Raw genomic sequence first — 21,575 nt, forward strand, 5'->3', positions numbered from 1 at the left:
GAGAGGTCAACAGAGAATGGCCAGACTGGTTCGAACTGAAAAAGTCTACGGTAACTCAGATAACCACTATGTACAATTGTGGTGAGAAGAATAGCATCTCAGAATGCTATTCTGAGATGCGGGTTGGTGCTGTTTTGGCGGCAGGAGGGGGACCTACACAATATTAGGCAGGTGGTTTTAATGTTGTGGCTGGTGTATAACAGGAATGATTAATTGCTCTGAATGTGCACAGCCAAGGTTACATGTTGTATCTGCATAAGTTAAAAACAGTTTACTCCAAGCAGAGCTGTAAGTTGGTTCTGACTGACAGACTAGCATCCACCCAGCTGTTAGGGCACTGAATAACACTTGACCACACACTAATCTCCTCTTTTGTAGAGTCAATCCAGCAAACAGACTGACCGTAACTCACACCTGTCCCAAAATGAGAAAAAGAGATGACACAAAAGAAGACGTTAGGCAAAATGTTAAGACTGGACTTATGTACAAGGTCCACATACAGTATACAGTTCCATTTAATATCTTATATTGTCATTCCAGACTCTAGACAAGCTTAAATCTCAGTCTGCATTACCTGAACCAGTGCTGAGTCGTACTCCACCCAGACAGCTGGAGGGCTGTGGGCTCCACACAGTTATCTCAGCACAGGCCTGAATGAGGTCACTGGACTGAAACCCATCATAAACCATTGTATGGTTGAACAGTGGATTGACAGAACCCCGTACCACACGAGTCTGTTGGCCACTTACACCACTTTCATCTGGCAGTACCACACTGCTCATATAAAACACAGACACACACACCATACAATAAAATTCTGATATGCTCACATTACATAATAATAAGTATAAACATACACTGTCAGTTAATAATGTGCACAAATACCTTTTTACATATGCACTGGGTGCCCTACGTTTTGTGGGAAGGAGACCAACAATCTCTCTCAACCAAATATGCAGCTCACCAGTCAGTGGATAACCACCTTCTACATCCATAAAACACAAAAAAGGAAATGTCCACATTAAGAGGCCTAATATGTTGTAACTCTACACACCACAAGGTGGACATAAATGTTTTCAAAGTGTCTGTTTAGGCTCACCCACTGAGCCTGAAGGTATAAACTTAATAGAGAACAGAATTGTCCCCCTACTGATGATGGCATCTGGACTTATTCGAACCTAAGACAAAGTGCAGGAGACTCATGGTTAGAAATTAACTTTGATTTATTTCATTACAGGCATTGTACTATCTCTGACAAGTGGTTGGCTCACTCTTGGCTGGAGGTTGTGCCAGGTTGGTTGGCTCTGGCTCCAATCCCACTGACCCAGCCTCACTTCCACCTCCCCCAGGAAGAGGTTTCTTCTCATTCTCTCCATGTGCCAGACAGACATACTCAATACACGAGCCTGGAGGTCCAGCCTGCACACTTTGTGCTGGCCGAGAGTAACAATTTATGAAGAAATAACCAGTAAGTTAGATAATGTATTTCAAATGCATTGTAAGCTAAAAAGCTTCAGAAGACAATATTTCTGATATAATTTCAAAGCATTTAAAAAAAAACTGATTGAGCAGAACTCACTTTCATGGTTTCATCGTAGACTGGATTTAATGTTTTCCTCTTTACTGCAGTTTTTTTCTTACTGCGTGATGTGTTGTCTGGGAGAAGGTAAACTTTCACATATCTGGGTGTAAGTGAGGGAAGAACTTCAATTGAACAATAGTGAAAATATGAAAACAGAGGGACATACTGCCGTGCAAAGGCAAAATTGTAAAAATTAAGTTATGATCAAAATTGGGTCTCTTATGAGCCGTTCACATCAAACACGTTTTTGCATGCACTGTATTTTCATTGTTTTTCCTATGTACACATGCACAAGACGGGCACCTTTGACAGTTGATGGTTCAACCGTCAAGTCTTCCTGTTTTGTCAGTGTCTTGTACATGAGCGGCATGTTTTTAAAGGGGTCATGACATTTTTTTTTTTCATCTAAAATTTTATCACCTTCCCTGAGGTCCATGTTAGTAAAGTTTTTATTGGGGATGTCATAAAATATCAATATATCGATTATTGATCAGCACTTTATTTTATTGATATATTTTTGAGGCATCGATATATTAAAATTAACTGACATTTAAATTAGAAGCCAATTTGGCGTGCTTTCCAATTCACTCAGTTGGCCTCTGTTTAACAGTCTGGCGTAATAGCGTTGGGAGACCACAAGACAAGGTGATATAACATTTACTGAAGCCGGTCGCTGTCATGATCACACACACAAACACAACACACAGGACGAGCTGAAGCGGCGCAGATAGCAGTCCAAAGTTCTTCAACTTCTTCAAGAATGAACAAAGTGCCGTGGATGGGTTTTTGAAGGTTAGTGAAACTGGTGTACAACCCCAATTCCAAAAAAGTTGGGACAGTATGAAAAATGCTAATAAAACAAAAATGAGTGATTTGTAAATTATAATCACCCTTTACTATATTGAAAGCTATTCAGCTACGCATTATATGATGTTTTACCCTGTGAATTTCATTGTTTTTTGTTTTGTTTTGTTTTTTTAAATGTACAGTAATTTCATTCCGCCACACTGTCAAACCACAAAAAGACATACTTGTTACTGAAAATACATTGTATAGGCTCTATGAAAGATACTTATACACAATATACAAGTTCTACAAGTGCCTCAAGAGACGCAAGTGAGAGCTGGTGCGCTTGTGAAGCTTCGTCAAACGAATGTCTGCTCCCTCGCCAACAAAACGGATGAACTGCTTCAGCTCACTCAAACAAATAAGGACTTTTCTAACTCCGCTGCTCTGTGTTTCACGGAAACCTGGCTGAATGAAGCCATCCCGGACAGCGCGCTACATCTGCCGGGCTTCCGGCTGTTCAGAGCGGATCGCGTTGTGGAATCATCGGGGAAAACGAGAGGTGATGGAAAATGCATTTACATCAATTGGTGCACAGATGTAACAGCATTGAAGAAGATGTGCTGTCCTAATTTAGAAGCATCCTTCATCAACTTTAAGCCTTTCTACTCGCTGCAGGAGTTTTCTTCGTTTATTCTGGCAAGTGTGTACATCCCGCCACAAGCATGCATGAACGCAGCGCTGCAACAGCTGGCTGATCACATGACAGACACGGAGCAACAACACCCGGACTCTCTTATTATTATTCTGGGAGATTTTAATAAAGCTAACCTCACCTGTGAACTGCCAAAATACAAACACCACATCACATGCCCAACCAGAGAAAGAAATATACTAGACCACTGCTACACCACTGTAAAGGATGCATATCGCTCTGTCCCACATACAGCTTTAGGACTTTCTGATCATTGTCTGGTTCATCTTCTCCCGACCTACAAGCAGAAACTAAAATCAACTAAGCCTGTAGTAAGGACTGTAAAGAGATGGACCAATGAAGCAGAGCTGGAACTACAAGTCTGTTTTGACTGCACTGATTGGAGTGTTTTTGAAGTTGCTGCCACAGACCTGGACGAGCTCAAAGATACTGTGACATCATATATCAGTTTCTGTGAGGATACGCGCATCCCTACTAGGCCATTTTTATCATTCAATAACGATAAACCATGGTTTACAGGAAAACTCAGACAGCTTCGTCATGCCAAAGATTATGCTTACAGAAGTGGGGATAAAATATTGTACAACCAGGCCAGAAACACACTAAGGAAATCAGAGTGGCTAAAAAAAGCTACTCTGAAAAGCTGAAAAAACAGTTTTCATCCAACAATCCTGCATCTATGTGGAAAGGCCTGAAAAACATTACCAAGTATATGATGACACCACCTCGATGAGAATCAACAAATGGCTGATGAATTAAATGTGTTTTACTGCAGGTTTGAAAAGCCCAGTCTCACACCCCTCCCCCACTCTGATCTTCACTTCACACACACACTAACACCTCCTGGAACCCCCCTCCTCCTACTCAACCTGCGCCTATGGTCTGTAAGGAGGATGTGTGCCGGGTCTTCCGAAAAAAAAAAAAAAAAGACTAGGAAAGCTTCAGGCCCAGACAGTGTCTCACCTGCCTGTCTGAATGTCTGCGCTGATTAACTGGCCCCCCATTTTCACACAGATCTTTAATAGATCACTGGAGCAGTGTGAAGTTCCCTGATGCTTGAAATGCTCCACCATCATTCCAGTCCCCAAAAAAACTCAAAATCACAGGACTTAATGACTACAGACCTGTCGCTCTCACGTCTGTGTTCATGAAGTCATTCGAGAGACTGGTTTTGGTCTACCTGAAGGACATAACTGGACCCCTGCATGACCCTTTCAGTTTGCTTAGCGAGCAAACAGGCCTGTGGATGATGCTGTCAACATGGGACTGCATTATATCCTGCAAAACCTCGAAAGACCTGGGACTTATGTAAGAATCCTATTCGTGGGCTTCAGTTCAGCCTTCAATACAATTATGCCTGATCTTCTCTCAACAAAACTGACCCAGCTCTCCATGCCAACCACAATCTGTCGGTGGATCAATAGCTTTCTGACAGATAGGCAGCAGCTAGTGAGACTGGGGACAATCACATCCGGGACCCTCACTATTAGCACTGGTGCTCCTCAGTGATGCATTCTCTCTCCACTGCTCTTCTCCCAGTACACGAATGACTGCACTGCAAATGACACCTCTGTCAAGCTCCTGAAGTTTGCAGATGGCATCACGGTCATTGACCTAATCCACGACGGTGTCAAGTCTGCATACAGATGGAAGGTTGAACAGCTGGCTGTCTGGTGCGGTCACAACAACCTTGAGCTGAACATGCTCAAAACAGTGGAGATGAGTGAACTTCAGGAGAAATCACCCCACACATTTTTGTAGACAAAAATATAATTGTGCCAACATATTAATTTATTAATATTACAAAATTAAAATTTTATTTAAAAAAAAAAAAAGTTTTTGAAATGGATGACTTTGACTGAATAATTAAGAAAAGCAGCCACTAAGTGCCCAGCATACAGATGGGAACTCCTTCAATATTGTTTAAAAAGCATCCCAGGGTGATACCTCAAGAAGCTGGTTGAGAAAATGCCAAGAGTACATTTCTGCAAAATCTAGGCAAAGTGTGGCCACTTTGAAGATGCTAACATATAACATAGTTTTGATTTATTTTGGATTTTTTTAGTCACAACATAATTCCCATATTTCCATTTCTATTATTCCATAGTTGTGATGACTTTCCTATTATTCTAAAATGTGAAAAAAAAAAAATTACAAAATAAAGAATGAGTAAGTGACCCTAAACTTTTGAACGGTAGAGTAGCTAACTAGCTAACCACATAGCTACTTTCATAGCTGAGGGGAAGCTAATGTGTAAACATGTATTCAACAACTATTTTGTTCAGGATTTGCAGTTTGGTACCCCCTTCAACCGAACAATTCCAGTCATTGCATTTACAAAATGTCATATTTAAAAGTCTGGTTTTCCAGCATTGAAAGTTTCCCCTGCACTTGTATAGCAGAATACGGTGTAACATCGCTGCCGCTGTTTATCTCTTGACTCGGCAGGTATAAATGCTTCTTGTTTTACAACCTGCCCCTAACTGACTGGCAGTATTAAAATAGTCAACATTTGACTGATACTAAACAGTACTACTGATGTTTATTTAGCTATTTATTTTATTTGTATTTATTCTTTATTTAAATGGTCAGCAATTGACATACTAAACAGTACTGATGTTTATTTAGCTATTTATTTTATTTTAATTTATTCTTTATTTAAATGGTCAGCCATTGACTGATACTAAACATACAGTACTGATTTTTATTTAGCTATAATTTTAATTTAATCTTTATTTAAATGGTCAGCAACTGACTGACACTGAACATACAGTACTGATGTTTATTTAGCTATTTATTGTATTTTTATTTAATCTTTATTTTCTCAGTGTTCATTTCTAGAATTGGTTGACAATGTATAATAATGTCAAATATTCTTTGATAAAAATATTTAAGAAAGCAGCCTTCTGAGTACCTTTGCATAGTCATATCAGTGCAAAATCGGTGAAAAATCCACATAGAAAAGGTTTCCATTCCAGCTCAAAAATGAACTATATCGGCCACCATATCGCTAATCAGTAAATTTCCCCCCTCTAAAATCGGTATCGGTCTCACAAATCCCATATCGGTTAGGCTCTAGTGGAGTCATTCAGGTTCCTGGGCTCTACCATCTCTCAGGACTTGAAGTGGGACACTTGTGAAGAAGGCTCAGCAGAGGTTGTACTTCCTTTGCCAGCTGAGAAAGTTCAACCTGCCACTGGATCTGCTGACTCAGTTCTACTCAGTCGTTATTGAGTCTGTCCTGTGTACATCTATAACTGTCTGGTTTAGTTCTGACACCAAATCAGATAGAAGGAAACTACAATGTACAGTCAGGACTGCTGAGAGGATTATTGGTGCCCCCCTGCCCACCCTCCAAGACCTGTATGTCTCCAGAGTGAGGAAACGTGCAGGTAGAATCACTCTGGACCCCACACACCCTGCCCACTACCTTTTTGAACTATTGCCCTCTTGCCGGCACTACAGAGCACTTAGTGCCAGGACATTCAGGCACAAGAACAGTTTTTACCCTCAGGCCATTTTCCACATGAACAATTAAACTGCCTTCAGGACTCCCATAGTACAATAATGTATAAATGTCATGTACATATGTAAATTCACTCATATTTAATTCAATAACTGTACATACCCCTACCTTGCAGATATATTACCACTTGGACATGTACATATACCATTCTATGTTATATGTCCTATTTTTTTGTATGTATATTTATATTCATACCTTGTTTTATATTCTGTCTCACTGTAATGTTCTGTGTGCACTTGCTTGTTTCTCCTATCAACAAAACAAATTCCTTGTGTATGTAAGCACACTTGGCAATAAAGCTAATTCTGATTCTGATATATCATCCAGTTATACTAGAGTAAATAATCTTTGTCTTTTAATAATGATTTGGGTCGAATTTAATGGAAAACTATGCGACTTGCGCTCCGTGGCACTTAATGTTGATGCTGAGCATTGGCGGTATGTGCATACCTTGTAGAAAATAAATACTTTTTGGGAATTTTAGAATGCACCACGTCGTCCGCCAGACGCATCCGTGTGCGACCCCATTTAATTGGTGTTGAGAAATATGTATGAAGAGACAAAGACTATTGTGCATCAAGCAGCTCTACTTATATCTGGAAAAAAATCGATATATATCGATAATCATCAGGAAATTCTTCCGATTATCGATACATGAAAAAGGCATCGATCCCAAGCCTAGTTTTTTTGCACCAAAAAAGTCATAATATAGTAATATATGATCATTTTCCAACCTATCTCTGGAAAAAAAGATTATAAAGCGAAAGATTATGTTATATGCCTCATGCACTAACACATACACTATATGGCCAAAAGTTTGTGGACACCATATGTGCTTGATGAACATTTGACTTCAAAACCTTAGGCATCAATTTCCCCCTTTGCTGTAATAACAGCTTCCACTCTTTTGGGAAGGCTTTCCACTATACTGTATGTAATAACATGGCTGCAGGGATTTGCTCTCATTCAGACACAAGGCTATCAGTGAGGTCAGGAACTGATGTTGGTTGATGGGGCCTGACTTACAGTTGCTGTTCCAGTTCACCCCAAAAGTGATCAGTGGGGTTCAGGTCTGGGCTTTGTGCAGGCCAGTCAATTTCTTCCACGCCAGACACAGTAAACCATTTCTTTATGGACCTCACTTTGTTCACAGGGGCATTGTCATGCTGGAACAGAAAAGGGCTATCCCCAAACAGTTGCCACAAATTTGGAAGCACATAAAGCCCAAGCCATTACATAAAGAAACATTAAGATTTTTCTTTATTGGATTTAATGGAGTAACCAAATTCGTTAATTAGAAGGGGGTGTCCACAAACTTTTGGCCATATAGTGTATTTCAGCAGACAAATACACATCTAAATACAAACTGAAATATAAGCTGACCTTTATGATGTGTCTTGTCCTAGGGCTGGGTTCACTGGCCGCCCTGGGAATGGGACTAAAAAGGATTTACCACATTTATTTAAGACAATGTATTAGATGTTCTGACAAAATAGCATCTAAAATGTTTGGCCTATTTGAGATTAAGAAGTTTTTTAAACTACTTTAATTCTCATAATTGCCTGTTACTTATTCAGTAATCAAGACTTGCCATGCCCTCATCATGAAATGGACCCTTATAATGAATATGTATCCTCATCAGTGTACAGATTGATCTGTTAAAATGCATTCAGTTGTTTGTTAACAGTATTGCATGGCTAGTCTGAAGGCGAAATGCAGAGTTAAGTTAGAGGTTGCACCAACCTTTTCTCATTTTCCTTTTCTCTTTCCTTATCTTCCTGACCCTTGCCATCCACTGTTGAACTTATATTTGCATGCACTTCTTCCTCTGTACTCCTTCCTTCTTCTTGCTGCTCAGGTAATAAAGTGGAGTTATTATTTTTTTCTCCATCAAATACTGCCGCCAGAGGTACATCTACATAAATAAAAACAAACACAGTGAATATGTGGAGGCAATAAGAAAACCACAACAAGTATTTACACGCAAATCCATATGTGCAACTACAATATAGGGAGGTGAAAGAGATCATCTGACCTGTATCATGCTTCTTTCGACGTATAGATGCATGCACAACATCAGCCCCTCCTTTTTGATATCTCTTAGCGCGCTCTTCATGAAACCATGCACCAGAAAAGGAGCGCAGACGGACAGCGTTTGACTCTGTCTGGTGAAGCTTGCTGAAATCAATGCACAAGTATTCACCTATCATTGTGAACATATTTTCACTATAAACATAGAATGTGTGCATATTTAACTTATATTTGCCTGTGGTACACACACTGACCGTACTCTCCCTTCCTCTTTGCTGCGCAGTTGAGCATCTTTCAGCAGCACGTTGAGAATAACTATTTGCTCCACCTCAGTCAGGTGACCCAGATCCAGTAACGGTTCCCCTTCCATCACTGGCACAGATCACACCTGCTTTATAAGATGGTGATTTATGAGAAACCACACCCAAATTTAGAAGATAAATATCTGAATTGAAACTGAAAGACATAACAGGTGTCATTATCAGACCATGTGACTACATTAATTTTAATGTGAATTCCTTCACTAGGGTCATTTTTCACAACTGGGTTATTCTCAAAAAATGTGAACTTTCCGACTTACAAAATTTTGAATTTACTCTGTTGTACTGTTCTTCTTTATTTTATTATTTAATTTAAAAAAAGTATGAATAAAGCAAGGCTTGTAACACCAGTGACGACAACACCAGTGACAAATTCCCTTAAAAGACTAATTTTCTAAGATGGTGTCAATAGCATCACAAAACATACACTGGTCAGATAAATCATACCATTAAATCCATTTTTTGTTTTTCAATAAAATGTTTCACATGTACATTAAATAATGTAACACCACAGACAAATTTAAATGAACCATGTGAAAAAAAAAAATATAATTAAAACAAATAATAATTACTTTTTCAACATGGTGGGAAAATCACTGTAGGCACATTTGAGCAACATCTTCTTTCGCTGAACTTTGACCTTGGAAGTTCTTTTCCACAAAGTTTTAATTCTGATAACCCCAATGACATAAAATTAAGGGACAAACAGCCATTTTAAATTATTTAAATGATTAATTACTTATTTTGCTTTTTTGCACACTTGTTAGGAAAAAAATGAGTATAAAATAAACACATAGATAACTGTAAATGTCATAGAAGTGGTGTAACAGGTGAAGGGGACAAGGGTTTTTTCAGGCAATTGACAAATTTAAATATAGTTTCTAAAAAATCTGTAAACAATATAGAGTCAAACCACTTTTTATTATTTAATAACAGGTTAGGTTATAGAATGATGCCTTTTAATTTAAATGACTACTTGAAATCTTTTTCATGAATGAGAAGTCAAGGGACACCATATTTTGATAATGACCAAACCACTGTGTGGGTGTTTTAAAAATGTATAATTTGCTTATGGTGATGGATGCACAAATGTAGGAATTCAAAGTGTTAAAATTTAAAAGATTGCTATATGGGATGTAAATGTTGGATAACCCCATCAGAATAAAAACATATTTTTGAAAAAACAACTACAAAATTGGGATCCTTTTTTTCCCTTTAACCTTCATTAATGATTGTTCATATTTTCCAGTTGCAATAAATGGACATTAAGTTCCCTAAAACAAAAAAGCACAATAATATGTGAAGTCTCTGAACATCAGCGATACTGCTCACCAGTGACACGCGCACGCGCACAACAAACAGTGGAAAACAAGGCAAAAGAAAGTAAACAAATTGCTTGCAATCGAGGCCACTGTGTTTATAGATCTCCTTTCATAAAACATTTTTACTATTATAATTCACTCTAATGCAATCTCGACAACATACAGCTGGATGTAAAGTACAACAGCGCGTTGACGATTAGGTGTTCATTAGATTTCAGATGGCATATTAATTGCCTTTGTAAGAATCCCCGATCTGGTGATCTAAACCCAAAAAACAGCATATAGCCATGAACCTGCTGTTAAGACTTTTGGACAATTCAGTGTAAAGCACGCGAGACTAAATTAACAGATGGAGTCGCACCTGTCAAACTATCCCATTTGCACCAATTCGACCATGCAAAATAATGAGGAAAAGGCAAAGAATGATCACTTTAATCAACAAACTTTCATATCTCTCATCTAAGGTCCTCCCTGTCATTCATTCTCGTCATTATTTCTTTGTAAACTTGAGTCGTGGGTCTCGTCCCGTTTGTGTCTGATTTGGATTGGCACTCTCACACCGCCCTCATGGCGCAGAGCAAAATACGAACCGGATTCACACACAACACCATGTTGAGGGATCAAACTATTAATCACTTCACACCGTATGATATCTTTCTGTGTATCTCTCCTGCCTTACTTTCTCTTAGGATGTCTCATGTATATGGTGCCAGAGAGTAAAATTATGCGTGACCATGACGATATGAAGTATGTTTAGCTGTTGTGCCCCAACAATTTTACTACAAGTTTACTACAAAATTAATTGTGTTTGCTGGAATGTTCATGAATGTATGTATTGTACTACTCATGTCTGGTACATACAGTTCCTGTTCGGAGTAGCTATCAGCCCACACCTGCTAAACACACTCACACTCCTACAGAGGACTATGAAAACACCTGGCACACACAGGTCTAGATGATCATGATTTACTTGTAGGCAGTGTTGATTGAACCGTGTAACATAAACATTATCAGGTCACAATGCATGTGCCCAATCGTGAAAAATGTTGCAAATGTCTAAATAATTTTTCACATCTGAAACAAATAGGTGGCTAAACGTCTCGGTAACGTACGTAACTTCGGTTCCCTGAGATGAAGGGAACGAGACATTGGTGCTAACGCATATGGGAGTGTCCTTCCACACGACCTAGTTGAAATCTCTCTTCAATAATGCCAATATTCAAATATTGGCTATGGTGTTTGAGCCCGCCTTTTTAAGCGTGAAGCTGTCCGCTATAAAAACAGCTGCACAAACACCATTCCTCCGAATTTTATGACTGAGGGACAAGGAGCACATTTCTCATACCTCAGAAGAACTCTGAGTCTTGTAGTGTGGCCAGCTACGCAACGTCTCTTTCCCTTTGTCTCAGGGAACCGAGGTTACGTACGTAACTGAGATTTCCCTTACGACTCAGTACATTTGCCCTAGCATGCTAACACATATGGGGAACAGAATCCCATCACGCCACACTACACGACATATCTTTCCAGAGAGGAAACATGACACTGCAGTGCCGCGGGACGGCGACCGTCATGTGTATGTCGCAAGTGAGTGACCCTCATTTTGGGCCAGGAGATTTAATGGTCTTGCTCCTCTAAGGAACTTTATGAATAAATCTTGCTTGCCTATAGTGGTGCCGGCTTCAGGTGTGTGATACGCAGATATAGTCAACACATAAATTTTGAGCATTGATGAATTGAGTCCTGCGTCTAATCGCTCTTGAAGAAATATGAGAATTTCACGTATGGGGCAGTTTACTGGGTCTTTGCCATGTGAAAGACACCAGTCAGTGAACACACTCCATTTTAGCGCGTAGAGGCGTCTCATGGACGGTGCACTGGCCTGTAAAATAGTGATCATGACTGAATGCGTCAGTTATGGTGCGTTTAGCGTGCTCCGTTCAGGAGCCACACATGCAGGTTCCACAGCTTGGTCTGGGGATGCCAGATTGTGCCTTGTGCCTGAGAGAGGAGATCCCTCCTCAGCGGTATTTCCAATGGCGAGCTGTATAACATCTCTATCATTTCTGGAAACCATGGCTGATTGGGCCATTTCGGCGCAACTGTTTCCATGTCCACTCGGATTTTGCTTATGACAGAATGAAGGAGGTGCGCATACTTGCGTTTCGCCGGCAATTCGTGGTCCAGCGTGTCATGGCGACATATATACGACACAACGGTTGTGTTGTCCGAACTATTCAGAATGTGGAACTAATTCACAATATTAGAATGAAAAGCTCTCAAAGCTAGAAAGACAGTAGCTCTAGGTGGTTGACATGTCATGGCCGTTTCACACCTGTTTCCAGGTGTCGAAAGTCAGGCTTCCATTACACACCGCACCCCAACCTGTGTTGGATGCATTTGTGGTCAGCACTTTCTTTCTGAAAACTTGACCCAGCATAACACCTTGTTGGTAGAAGGCAGGCGCTGTCCATGGTGCTAGAGCAGCCAGACGGTGGCGAGTTACCGCGATGCACATGAAAATGAAATGACTTCAGTGGTAATGTTATTTCAGTTTGAACTGAAACAGACACTGAAGAATGGTCTGTACGTGCTCGTTCATGAGGTACGCACGCATAAACTCCTAAAAAGGAGATTTACTGGCTGGGGAAAAGTGTGCTTTTCGCCAGTTGACATTAGACCAGATTTTCCATATGGAAAAGCAGCAAGTCTCTGTGTTCGCTCAGTAGTGCCTCTGATTGGCTAATAATAACCAATCGCTGAGGTAATTCAAAACACACACACTGTTCATTTTCAATGGGGCGATCGCCACATCGATACATTTTGTGAACGTGCCGGGAGCAAGAAACAGACTGAAATGAAGGACTTTAAACTGATACGCAGTTCCCTTGAACACAAATCTAAAAAGCCGCCTGTAACACGGTGCAATTGGTACATTAAGTATGTGTCCTTCAGATCTATTGAAGCAAATCAGTCCTGAGGACAGATGTGCGATAAGATCTGTTTCCGAGTTAACATTTTGAATGGGCACGTCACGAGCACACGATTCAAGCATCTCAGAACTACAGTGGGCCGAAGCCCGCTGTCCTTCTCCAGAAAGAGGAATTAATGCTGTAAATCCCACTGTGTGTGTGTCGCAGTCTGTGCACGCAACACTTGTATATCGTGTGGTCAGACCACAGATTGTGCTCGATCGTTGTAAACATCAGGGGCCTCATGTATAAAATTGCTTAGATTTCTTCCTAAAACTGTGCATAAGCACAAAAGTCAGATTTTGCATACACACAAAAAAATTCAGATTTATAAAACTGTACGTATGCCAGAACCTGCACATAGTTCCCTTAATAAATCCCTGCTAGCGGAAGATTGTGCGTTCATGCACGTGATTCATTCCCCACCCCGTCTCCTCCCCAAAATAACCATATATGGAGTGTACAACGCCTGTTTTTACTATGCATATCCTCATCTGCATACAATTACCATATGCATTTCACCATCTGTGATTACTGCGTTTAACGGTAGAAACTGTATTATAAGAGATAAGACTGTAAATGTCACATGTACCCAAAGATTAGATGCTGCACCATGAAGAAACATTATTTATTAAGATATGAACTTGTTTTCAAAGAATATATATTGAATATCCCCTGGCAAAATGTTTTTATCTTTGCAGACATAAATCTAACTTAAGCAATTTTGCTTCTCAGAAAACCTTTTAAATTGTTTTAAGGGTGATTTTATAGAGAAATTAAATATTTAGTACTGGAAACAAAACGAAAATTATTAAAATTCTTTGTGCAGCATTGTCTGATATCATCGGACTACAAAGATTTTATATTTGACTGATATTTACAGTGCATCCGGAAAGTATTCACAGCGCTTCACTTTTTCTACATTTTGTTATGTTACAGCCTTATTCCAAAATGGATTAAATTAATTATTTTCCACAAAATTCTACAAACAATACCCCATAATGACAATGTGAAAGAAGTTTGATTGAAATCTTTGTAAATTTATTAAAATGAAAAAGAAAAAAAAAAATCACATGTACATAAGTATTCACAGCCTTTGCTCAATACTTTGTTGAAGCACCTTTGGCACCAATTACAGCCTCAAGTCTTTTTGAGTATGATGCTACAAGCTTGGCACACCTATTTTTGGGCAGTTTCTCCCATTCTTCTTTGCAGGACCTCTCAAGCTCCATCAGGTTGGATGGGGAGCGTCGGTGCACAGCCATTTTCAGATCTCTCCAGAGATGTTCAATCAGGTTCAAGTCTGGGCTCTGGCTGGGCCACTCAAGGACATTCACAGAGTTGTCACGGGGCCACTCCTATGTTATCTTGGCTGTGTGCTTAGGGTCGTTGTCCTGTTGGAAGATGAACCTTCGCCCCAGTCTGAGGTCCAGAGCGCTCTGGAGCAGGTTTTCATCAAGGATGTCTCTGTACATTGCTGCATTCATCTTCCCCTCAATCCTGACTAGTCTCCCAGTTCCTGCCGCTGAAAAACATCTCCATAGCATGATGCTGCCACCACCATGCTTCACTGTAGGGATGGTATTGGCCAGGTGATGAGCGGTGCCTGGTTTCCTCCAGACACGACGCTTGCCATTCAGGCCAAAGAGTTCAATCTTTGTTTCTCATGGTTTGAGAGTCCTTCGGGTGCCTTTTGGCAAACTCCAGGTGGGCTGTAATGTGCCTTTTACTGAGGAGTGGCTTCCGTCTGGCCACTCTACAATACAGGCCTGATTGGTGGAGCGCTGCAGAGATGGTTGTTCTTCTGGAAGGTTCTCCTCTCTGCACAGAGAAATGCTGGAGCTCTGTCAGAGTGACCATCGTGTTCTTGGTCACCTCCCTGACTAAGGCCCTTCTCCCCCAATTGTCCAGTTTGGCCAGGCGGCCAGCTCTAGGAAGAGTCCTGGTGGTTCCAAACTTCTTCCATTTACGGATGATGGAGGCCACTGTGCTCATTGGGACCTTCTATGCTGCAGAAATTTTTCTGTACCCTTCCCCCAGATCTGTGCCTCGATACAATCCTGTCTCGGAGGTCTACAGATAATTCCTTGGACTTCATGGCTTGGTTTGTGCTCTGACATGCACTGTTAACTGTGGGACCTTATATAGACAGGTGTGTGCCTTTCCAAATCATGTCCAATCAACTGAATTTACCACAGGTGGACTCCAATCAAGTTGTAGAAACATCACAAGGATGATCAGTGGAAACAGGATGCACTTGAGCTTAATTTTGAATGTCATGGCAAAGGCTGTGAATACTTATGTACATGTGATTTTTTTCATTTTTTATTTTTAATAAATTTGCAAAGATTTCAAACAAACTTCTTTCACGTTGTCATTATGGGGTACTGTTTGTAGAATTTTGAGGAAAATAATGAATTTAATCCATTTTGGAATTTGGAACATAACAAAATGTGGAAAAAGTGAAGCACTGTGAATACTTTCCAGATGCACTGTATATTTAAAAAAACAGCTGAATGGCAAATGTAATTTCATAATGTTTTTATTAGACTAGAATGGGGTTTTCATTGCGATATGGGTCGGGATTAAGTGGAGCAGGTGTTGTTGAGTGTGGAAAACTTTTCTTCCCTCTCTGTAAGAAAACTCTCGGAGTCAGGAGTTCCAGGTGTCAAAGGTTAGAGTTTATTGAGCAAACCAACAAACCCGAGACGTCAGCTAAGATCTGACTCTCTTGGTCAAAACTCTCCTTTTTTATACAGTTTGTTATCTAGTATTACCTCATGTCTACGCCCTCTTAATATTTTTTGTATCCAATGGATTCTGTTTCCCACCATTATTTCACAGAGCCTCTGACCTCTTTTTAATGGTGGAAACCTGGCTTTTAGTCCATTTTAAAAAATAACATTTTAAATTCATTTATCATGAAAGTATACATTCTGAGTAAATAATACATCACAATCTGAGCATAATATAGTTAGTTTTGATTAATGGCTGTGTTAATCTTTAACTTTTGCTGTGCTTCCCAGAGTTTTCTCATGTCTCAGCACCATTGTTCTTTGCTACAGCTGAGGACACAAAGTGTTTCTTGCAACATTTCTGCTACAGCTTAGTGCACAGAGTGTTTCTTGTAACATCAGCACTTTTAGTAACCTCATATGCCCTTTCCTGGGTCACACAAAGTACTTACTATATTAGTACTTTTCTACATTTGATATATACAAATCTATATATTCCCTCCTTTGGGACATATAAAAAGTCTCACCTTCCATCGCCCTTTCCCAGTGTGCAACCTCACAATCAGTCTCCTTCATCTCTTTCAAGTGACCAATATAAGTCACACATTCCTCTAACAATGCCTGCTCTTATGGAGCTGCACTCCGTAGGAGCAATAAGACCAAACATCTCCCTCCACATTTGACTAGAAGGAAGTAAAAGATCTCATCGCTCCCTCGCTAAGTTCTTTTCTGGAGGGTATCAGTAATCAAATTCTTTTATAAAGCATGTGCATGCAAAGGTGGCCTTGCGTTATGTAGAGTACATCAGTGATTAGACTTATTTCAGTAGGTTAACATACTATAGTGATTAGACAATATCAGTAGATCATTCAGCATATGATACGTCCCACGGTGCCAGAGGAACTCACAGATATTTCTGGTAGCCTGGAGCACTACCTGGTGGTGTTGGAGCAGACAGCGGGTTTTTAAACAACCAGTAGAGTCTTGTTCTTGCTGCTAAGCACTGAGGTGCTCGTCGATCCTGTCTTTGTGATGTTTAATTCTCTGGACCTCCAGTGGCACTTTCAGTGTTTTTAGAGTTCATAAATACACATTCTATAGTAATTTACTTGGATATTAGTACCTTCAGGGATGATTCGAACATCTTAAACATTTATAAAGTACATATAGTACAGATAATCATAGTACACCTTCTTTCATTTTTAATTCTGGTTACATTACCTAGTTACATTACCTCATAACACGGATAATGATCTGCTTCAGACCTTCATCATTCCCATTCATTCACATGGTTTGATTAAACAATAAACATCATTTAAAAGAAAATAATCACTTCAGGAAGGGGTATATGCCAAAATAATAAACATAATACCCTCTATCTTCCTGCCTACTCTATCCATTCTAAAGTACTACCTAATTTTATTATAAAAGAAAATACAATGAGTATACTGACTCCCTTGCTATCCAAAAACACTTTTGAAAAAATGAATTTTTTCAGAAAATTGAAAATAAAGAGTCAAAACAAAAGGCTCCCCTTCCCTACAATTTTGTGTCATTCCAGGGTTTTACTAGAATTCGTCCAGCTCATTCAGACCAGGGCCTATGCTACATACGGTGGCCCCAATATCAATTCCAGATGGCTTTACAGTCACATTGATCATCTGTTTGACTGCAGCTCTGGCCAGCATTGATCTGAGAAGAGGCACAACACAACAAAACAACAACACAAAAATAACAACAGCTATGGCTATTATTACTCCCACTTTATTTAGTCATTCTTTCCAGGATCCAAATAGTTTGTCAAACCATTTGCCAATATGTTGATCTCTCCCAGCATTTGCAGTCACTTCTTCTTGTAAGTTTTTCAGATTTTTCATGGCTATGGTAAAGGATCCATCAGGAGCTGTATTATTTGGGATATAAGTACAACAGTCAGCTCCAAACATTACACAACTCCGCCTTTTTCTGCCAATAGCCAGTCTAGGGCCTGTCTATTTTGCCATGTCATTTTGCTGGTTGCCACTAACTGTTCACCTAAGACCTTCAATGCTTCATCAGTGTAATTAATGAATATCTGCTGATTATAATAAATGTAACTGATCCATTCTGCATTCTTATTAACCGGTATCCATACAAATATAGACTCATAGCCTGATTTTACTTCATATCTAGCTTTAAATTTATGAGGTATTCCTCTTGGTTGACGAATTGCATCTAAGTATACATCAGGGTCTGGCTGATATGCTTTTTTTTTTTTTACAGTTTTCATATTCTTTTAGGTTTCAGTCTAATATTGTTATTTCTTGCACTAATCTTACTCTGGTACACCTTTGGATAATGTAGCCCACAATCTTCTTCCTCCACAGATCCAAAAGTAGTCTGCTATGGCTGCTGTTTGTTCCTCAAATGTTCTTATCCTAGGAAAAACTAGAGTTTGGTTTTCACAATTTAAAAGGCATCCTTCCCCAGGGCTTTGTGGCTGTTGCAAATGGGGCTTCTTTTATTGTACAATTTTGGGGACCAATATCCCTGTCGTTTTATCTTTCTAATCAATGATCAAACCCAGGCGCATGCTGTTGAAGCAATCATGTGTCCTTCATGTGATTGCCATATACCATTTACATCTCTGCTGGCTGTTACACATTTATATAGTTTCTGTTCCAACTTCTCTCTTTCAGCTGGTTATCCTGACCCAGCTTGCTTCAGTGATGGCAACAGCATGACTATTTCATTTTATATGTATAAAGCACACTGTAATCACCTTATATGGTTACATATTTTATATTAACTAACAATCATTACTTTCTGCATTAATTTGATTAGTATATTACATTATTTCCCTTATTACAGTCATTGGGTACACATTCTTGTAAGATAAGAAATGTGTGCACCCACATACATTCGTTTCATCTCGTTTCTAGCACTAATTAACACACATGGGTCCTCTGCCTCCTTCAGGTAGGTGCCAGGCAGAGCCTGGCTTTGTTCTAATTAAAAATATTAGATCATCCCTTTAGTATCAATACACACATTTTTTCAGGGTCATACACAGAAAGGGTCATTCACAGAAAGCCTGTAATATCTTAAAACTCCCTACTCATTCGCTTATCACATACATCTAATTTTCCCTTGACACAGAAAGGCCTTACACAGAGAGAAACTGCAAGCTAAGCTGTTTTCCATAGCTTCAGACTGCATCAGAGTAAATCTGGGTATTATATCAATACAAATCATTCATCTCCTCATACATATCTTCATTGGAGGAATCAATTTCCTCCCAATTTGACCTTTCTGTCCATCCAGGGTATTTGTCATTGTATTGCATTGGACCATTCACATTGATCAGTGTCATCTGTTTCGTTATATCTCGGATCATGAATGATTTGATCAATGGAAACACACAACAGAATATTATTCCTCCTACAAGAATTGTTGTTTCAATCATTATACCAATTTTAGCCAACCATGCACCCTATTTCTTAAACAATTTGATTTAAATTGTTATAAACAAACAAGACAAGCAATCTTAATCTTTATTTATCACCGTGTTTTTTCCATTCTTCATTACTATTCAAATGTACATGAGTTCAATAAAAGCATAAGTAAAAGTAATAAATCATCTTCTAATCTAAATTAATTATCATACAAACATTCCCAGGTTTGTTTCATACTTCTTTAATAAGTCAGGCACTCCCTTGTCTGCAATGACTCTCAAAACTTTACCCCCAAAACCAATCTATAAATAATCCTCTACACAGGGTATGATCCCCTGATGGCACAGTGACAGAATGCTTGGTATTTAACACTGTGATAAGTTGTTTTAGTAAAGCGGTTATTAAAATGCAGTCGGGCTGAGTGGAACTCACAATTTTCGGGCAGGTCTCTTCTAGACTTCCCCTTTGATGCTTCTGACCTTAGAGCATTCATCCACTTCCTTAAACCCATATCAAACCTTCTTGGTAAGTCTTCCAGGGTGGTGATGCCCTGCCTTAGGTTGCCCCCCTTTTTTGCCATTGGAGAGTCTTACCCGTCATTGGGTTATCACCTCTTGCCACTGGTCTCGATACCACTCAGTCCTATTGGCCAGTTCTTAATAATTTGGTATCAGTAGACAGATATTATCTTTTCAGGGAGTATCACCTGAGAACCGTCTCAGCCAGTGGAACCATCTACAAATGCTTAAATATGGAGACAATTCAAAACATGGTTAAGTTCAAAAAGCATTATTTAAAATTCATCAATCTATTAAAATTGTCCAAATTAAAATTAAAAGTAAGAATGCTAAAATTGAACTCATTTACAGATCACGAATTTCCATTCAGGTTGTATTACTGGTACTTTAGCAAACATCACATAAGACCATGTATCATGGTGGGGACTAACATCAGAACAAAACAAAATAAAGGTAGCCTCTGTCAAGCTTCTAGGATGCTTAATTTAAAAACATCACCTTAATTCAATAATAGTCTCTAGATTGTTTTGAACCTACATTAAGTGTGTCAGATCAACTTTGAACTGAATCTCTTGTCTTTAGTATAAACCCTTAACTTAAAGATTGCCCTCTGAATATATAAAATCTTTAATCATGATGAGGAAAGCTGTCACTGTATCTAACATTATTGTCAAATCACATCATTTTCCATATAAAAATAAAATACAAATAAAATAAAATAAAACAACTTAGAGATGTGCCTTTAAAATCTGCTCTTGTGTTTCTGTTTCAAGCAGACACTTATCAAACTTAGCCTGAGAGTTTGAGAGTGTAGGGCAGGGGAGAAATTAAGAGGAGAGACATTCCACTCCCTCACGCTGTTTCTAATCTCATTACAGCTATTCCTTCTTTTTCATTTTAGAATCTCACAATAATATATTTAAATTACTCTTCAACAGTGAAAATAGTAATAATAACTTACCATTCCTTACTCTCTCAGGAGAAGGAACTTCCATTCTATCTAATGAAATAACATAAATCAAGTTTTTAAACTAACAGAAAAGTAAGTAAAAGTTTAAACAGGATAAAGTAGTAAAGAGGCACAATGGAAATTCAAACAAATCTCTTTTCTTGTGTTTTGAAATAATTGCTCATTACACTACGTCCTTTTAATTTCTCATGACTCTCTTTCTCTCTTTTTATATCCAAATATTTCAGCATCATCAATAATATTTTTCAGTTATTATTCTCTTATACTTATCAGAATTTCTTAACATATTATTCAGTTAAATAGCAGAACCAAAATTCACAGTGTAGAAACTGTATGCCTCTAAAATGATACTTTCATGGATTAACTATGGCAAATAAAAATAGTAGTAATATAAAAAAATAAACCAATACATTGGGGGAGTAACCAATACAATAGGTAACTGTAACTTTGCCATCAAGTTATTAGTAACTTCAATAAATAATCTGGCCCAGCAATCTGCAATGGTGAGAGATTAGTTCCAGAATGAGTTAGTGAAACAACATACACATAATGATGACAAAAGAAAGGGTAAAACATAGTTAGTATCAAAGACACACACAGAATAGACTCATGAATATGAAGTTATTAACATTCATAATTGAGGAAGTTATGATGTTCAATTTAA

General features: G+C 38.9%; 1 protein-coding gene across 1 annotated transcript; it reads right to left on the reverse strand.

Annotated features, from left to right (window-relative positions):
• Positions 1-202: 202 nt before the first annotated feature.
• LOC127424965 (synaptotagmin-like protein 1) lies at positions 203-9,010 on the reverse strand. Its single transcript, XM_051670544.1, has 11 exons — positions 8,895-9,010; positions 8,645-8,787; positions 8,353-8,524; positions 7,993-8,047; positions 4,264-4,361; positions 1,580-1,682; positions 1,272-1,433; positions 1,100-1,178; positions 886-985; positions 575-774; positions 203-414 (listed from the first exon to the last, which is right to left on the reverse strand). Exons 1-11 carry the CDS (start codon positions 9,008-9,010, stop codon positions 272-274), a joined length of 1,371 nt encoding a protein of 456 aa, XP_051526504.1. The 3' UTR covers positions 203-271.
• Between the last annotated feature and the right edge of the window lie 12,565 nt (positions 9,011-21,575).

This window comes from Myxocyprinus asiaticus, chromosome 34 (genome assembly GCF_019703515.2).
Source record: "Myxocyprinus asiaticus isolate MX2 ecotype Aquarium Trade chromosome 34, UBuf_Myxa_2, whole genome shotgun sequence".
Classification (NCBI taxonomy): Eukaryota; Metazoa; Chordata; class Actinopteri; order Cypriniformes; family Catostomidae; genus Myxocyprinus; species Myxocyprinus asiaticus.

What these genes read in the sequence shown, in the direction of transcription:
- LOC127424965 (XM_051670544.1), bottom strand. Translation starts at nt 9,010, where the DNA reads ATGGAAGGGGAACCGTTACTGGATCTGGGTCACCTGACTGAGGTGGAG. An exon ending in AAAGAGGAAGGGAGAGTACG is followed by an intron (nt 8,788 to 8,894) that starts GTCAGTGTGTGT and finishes CATTGATTTCAG; the next exon opens with CAAGCTTCACCAGACAGAGT. An exon ending in GGACAAGACACATCATAAAG is followed by an intron (nt 4,362 to 7,992) that starts GTCAGCTTATAT and finishes GAGGTTTTGCAG; the next exon opens with GATATAATGCAGTCCCATGT.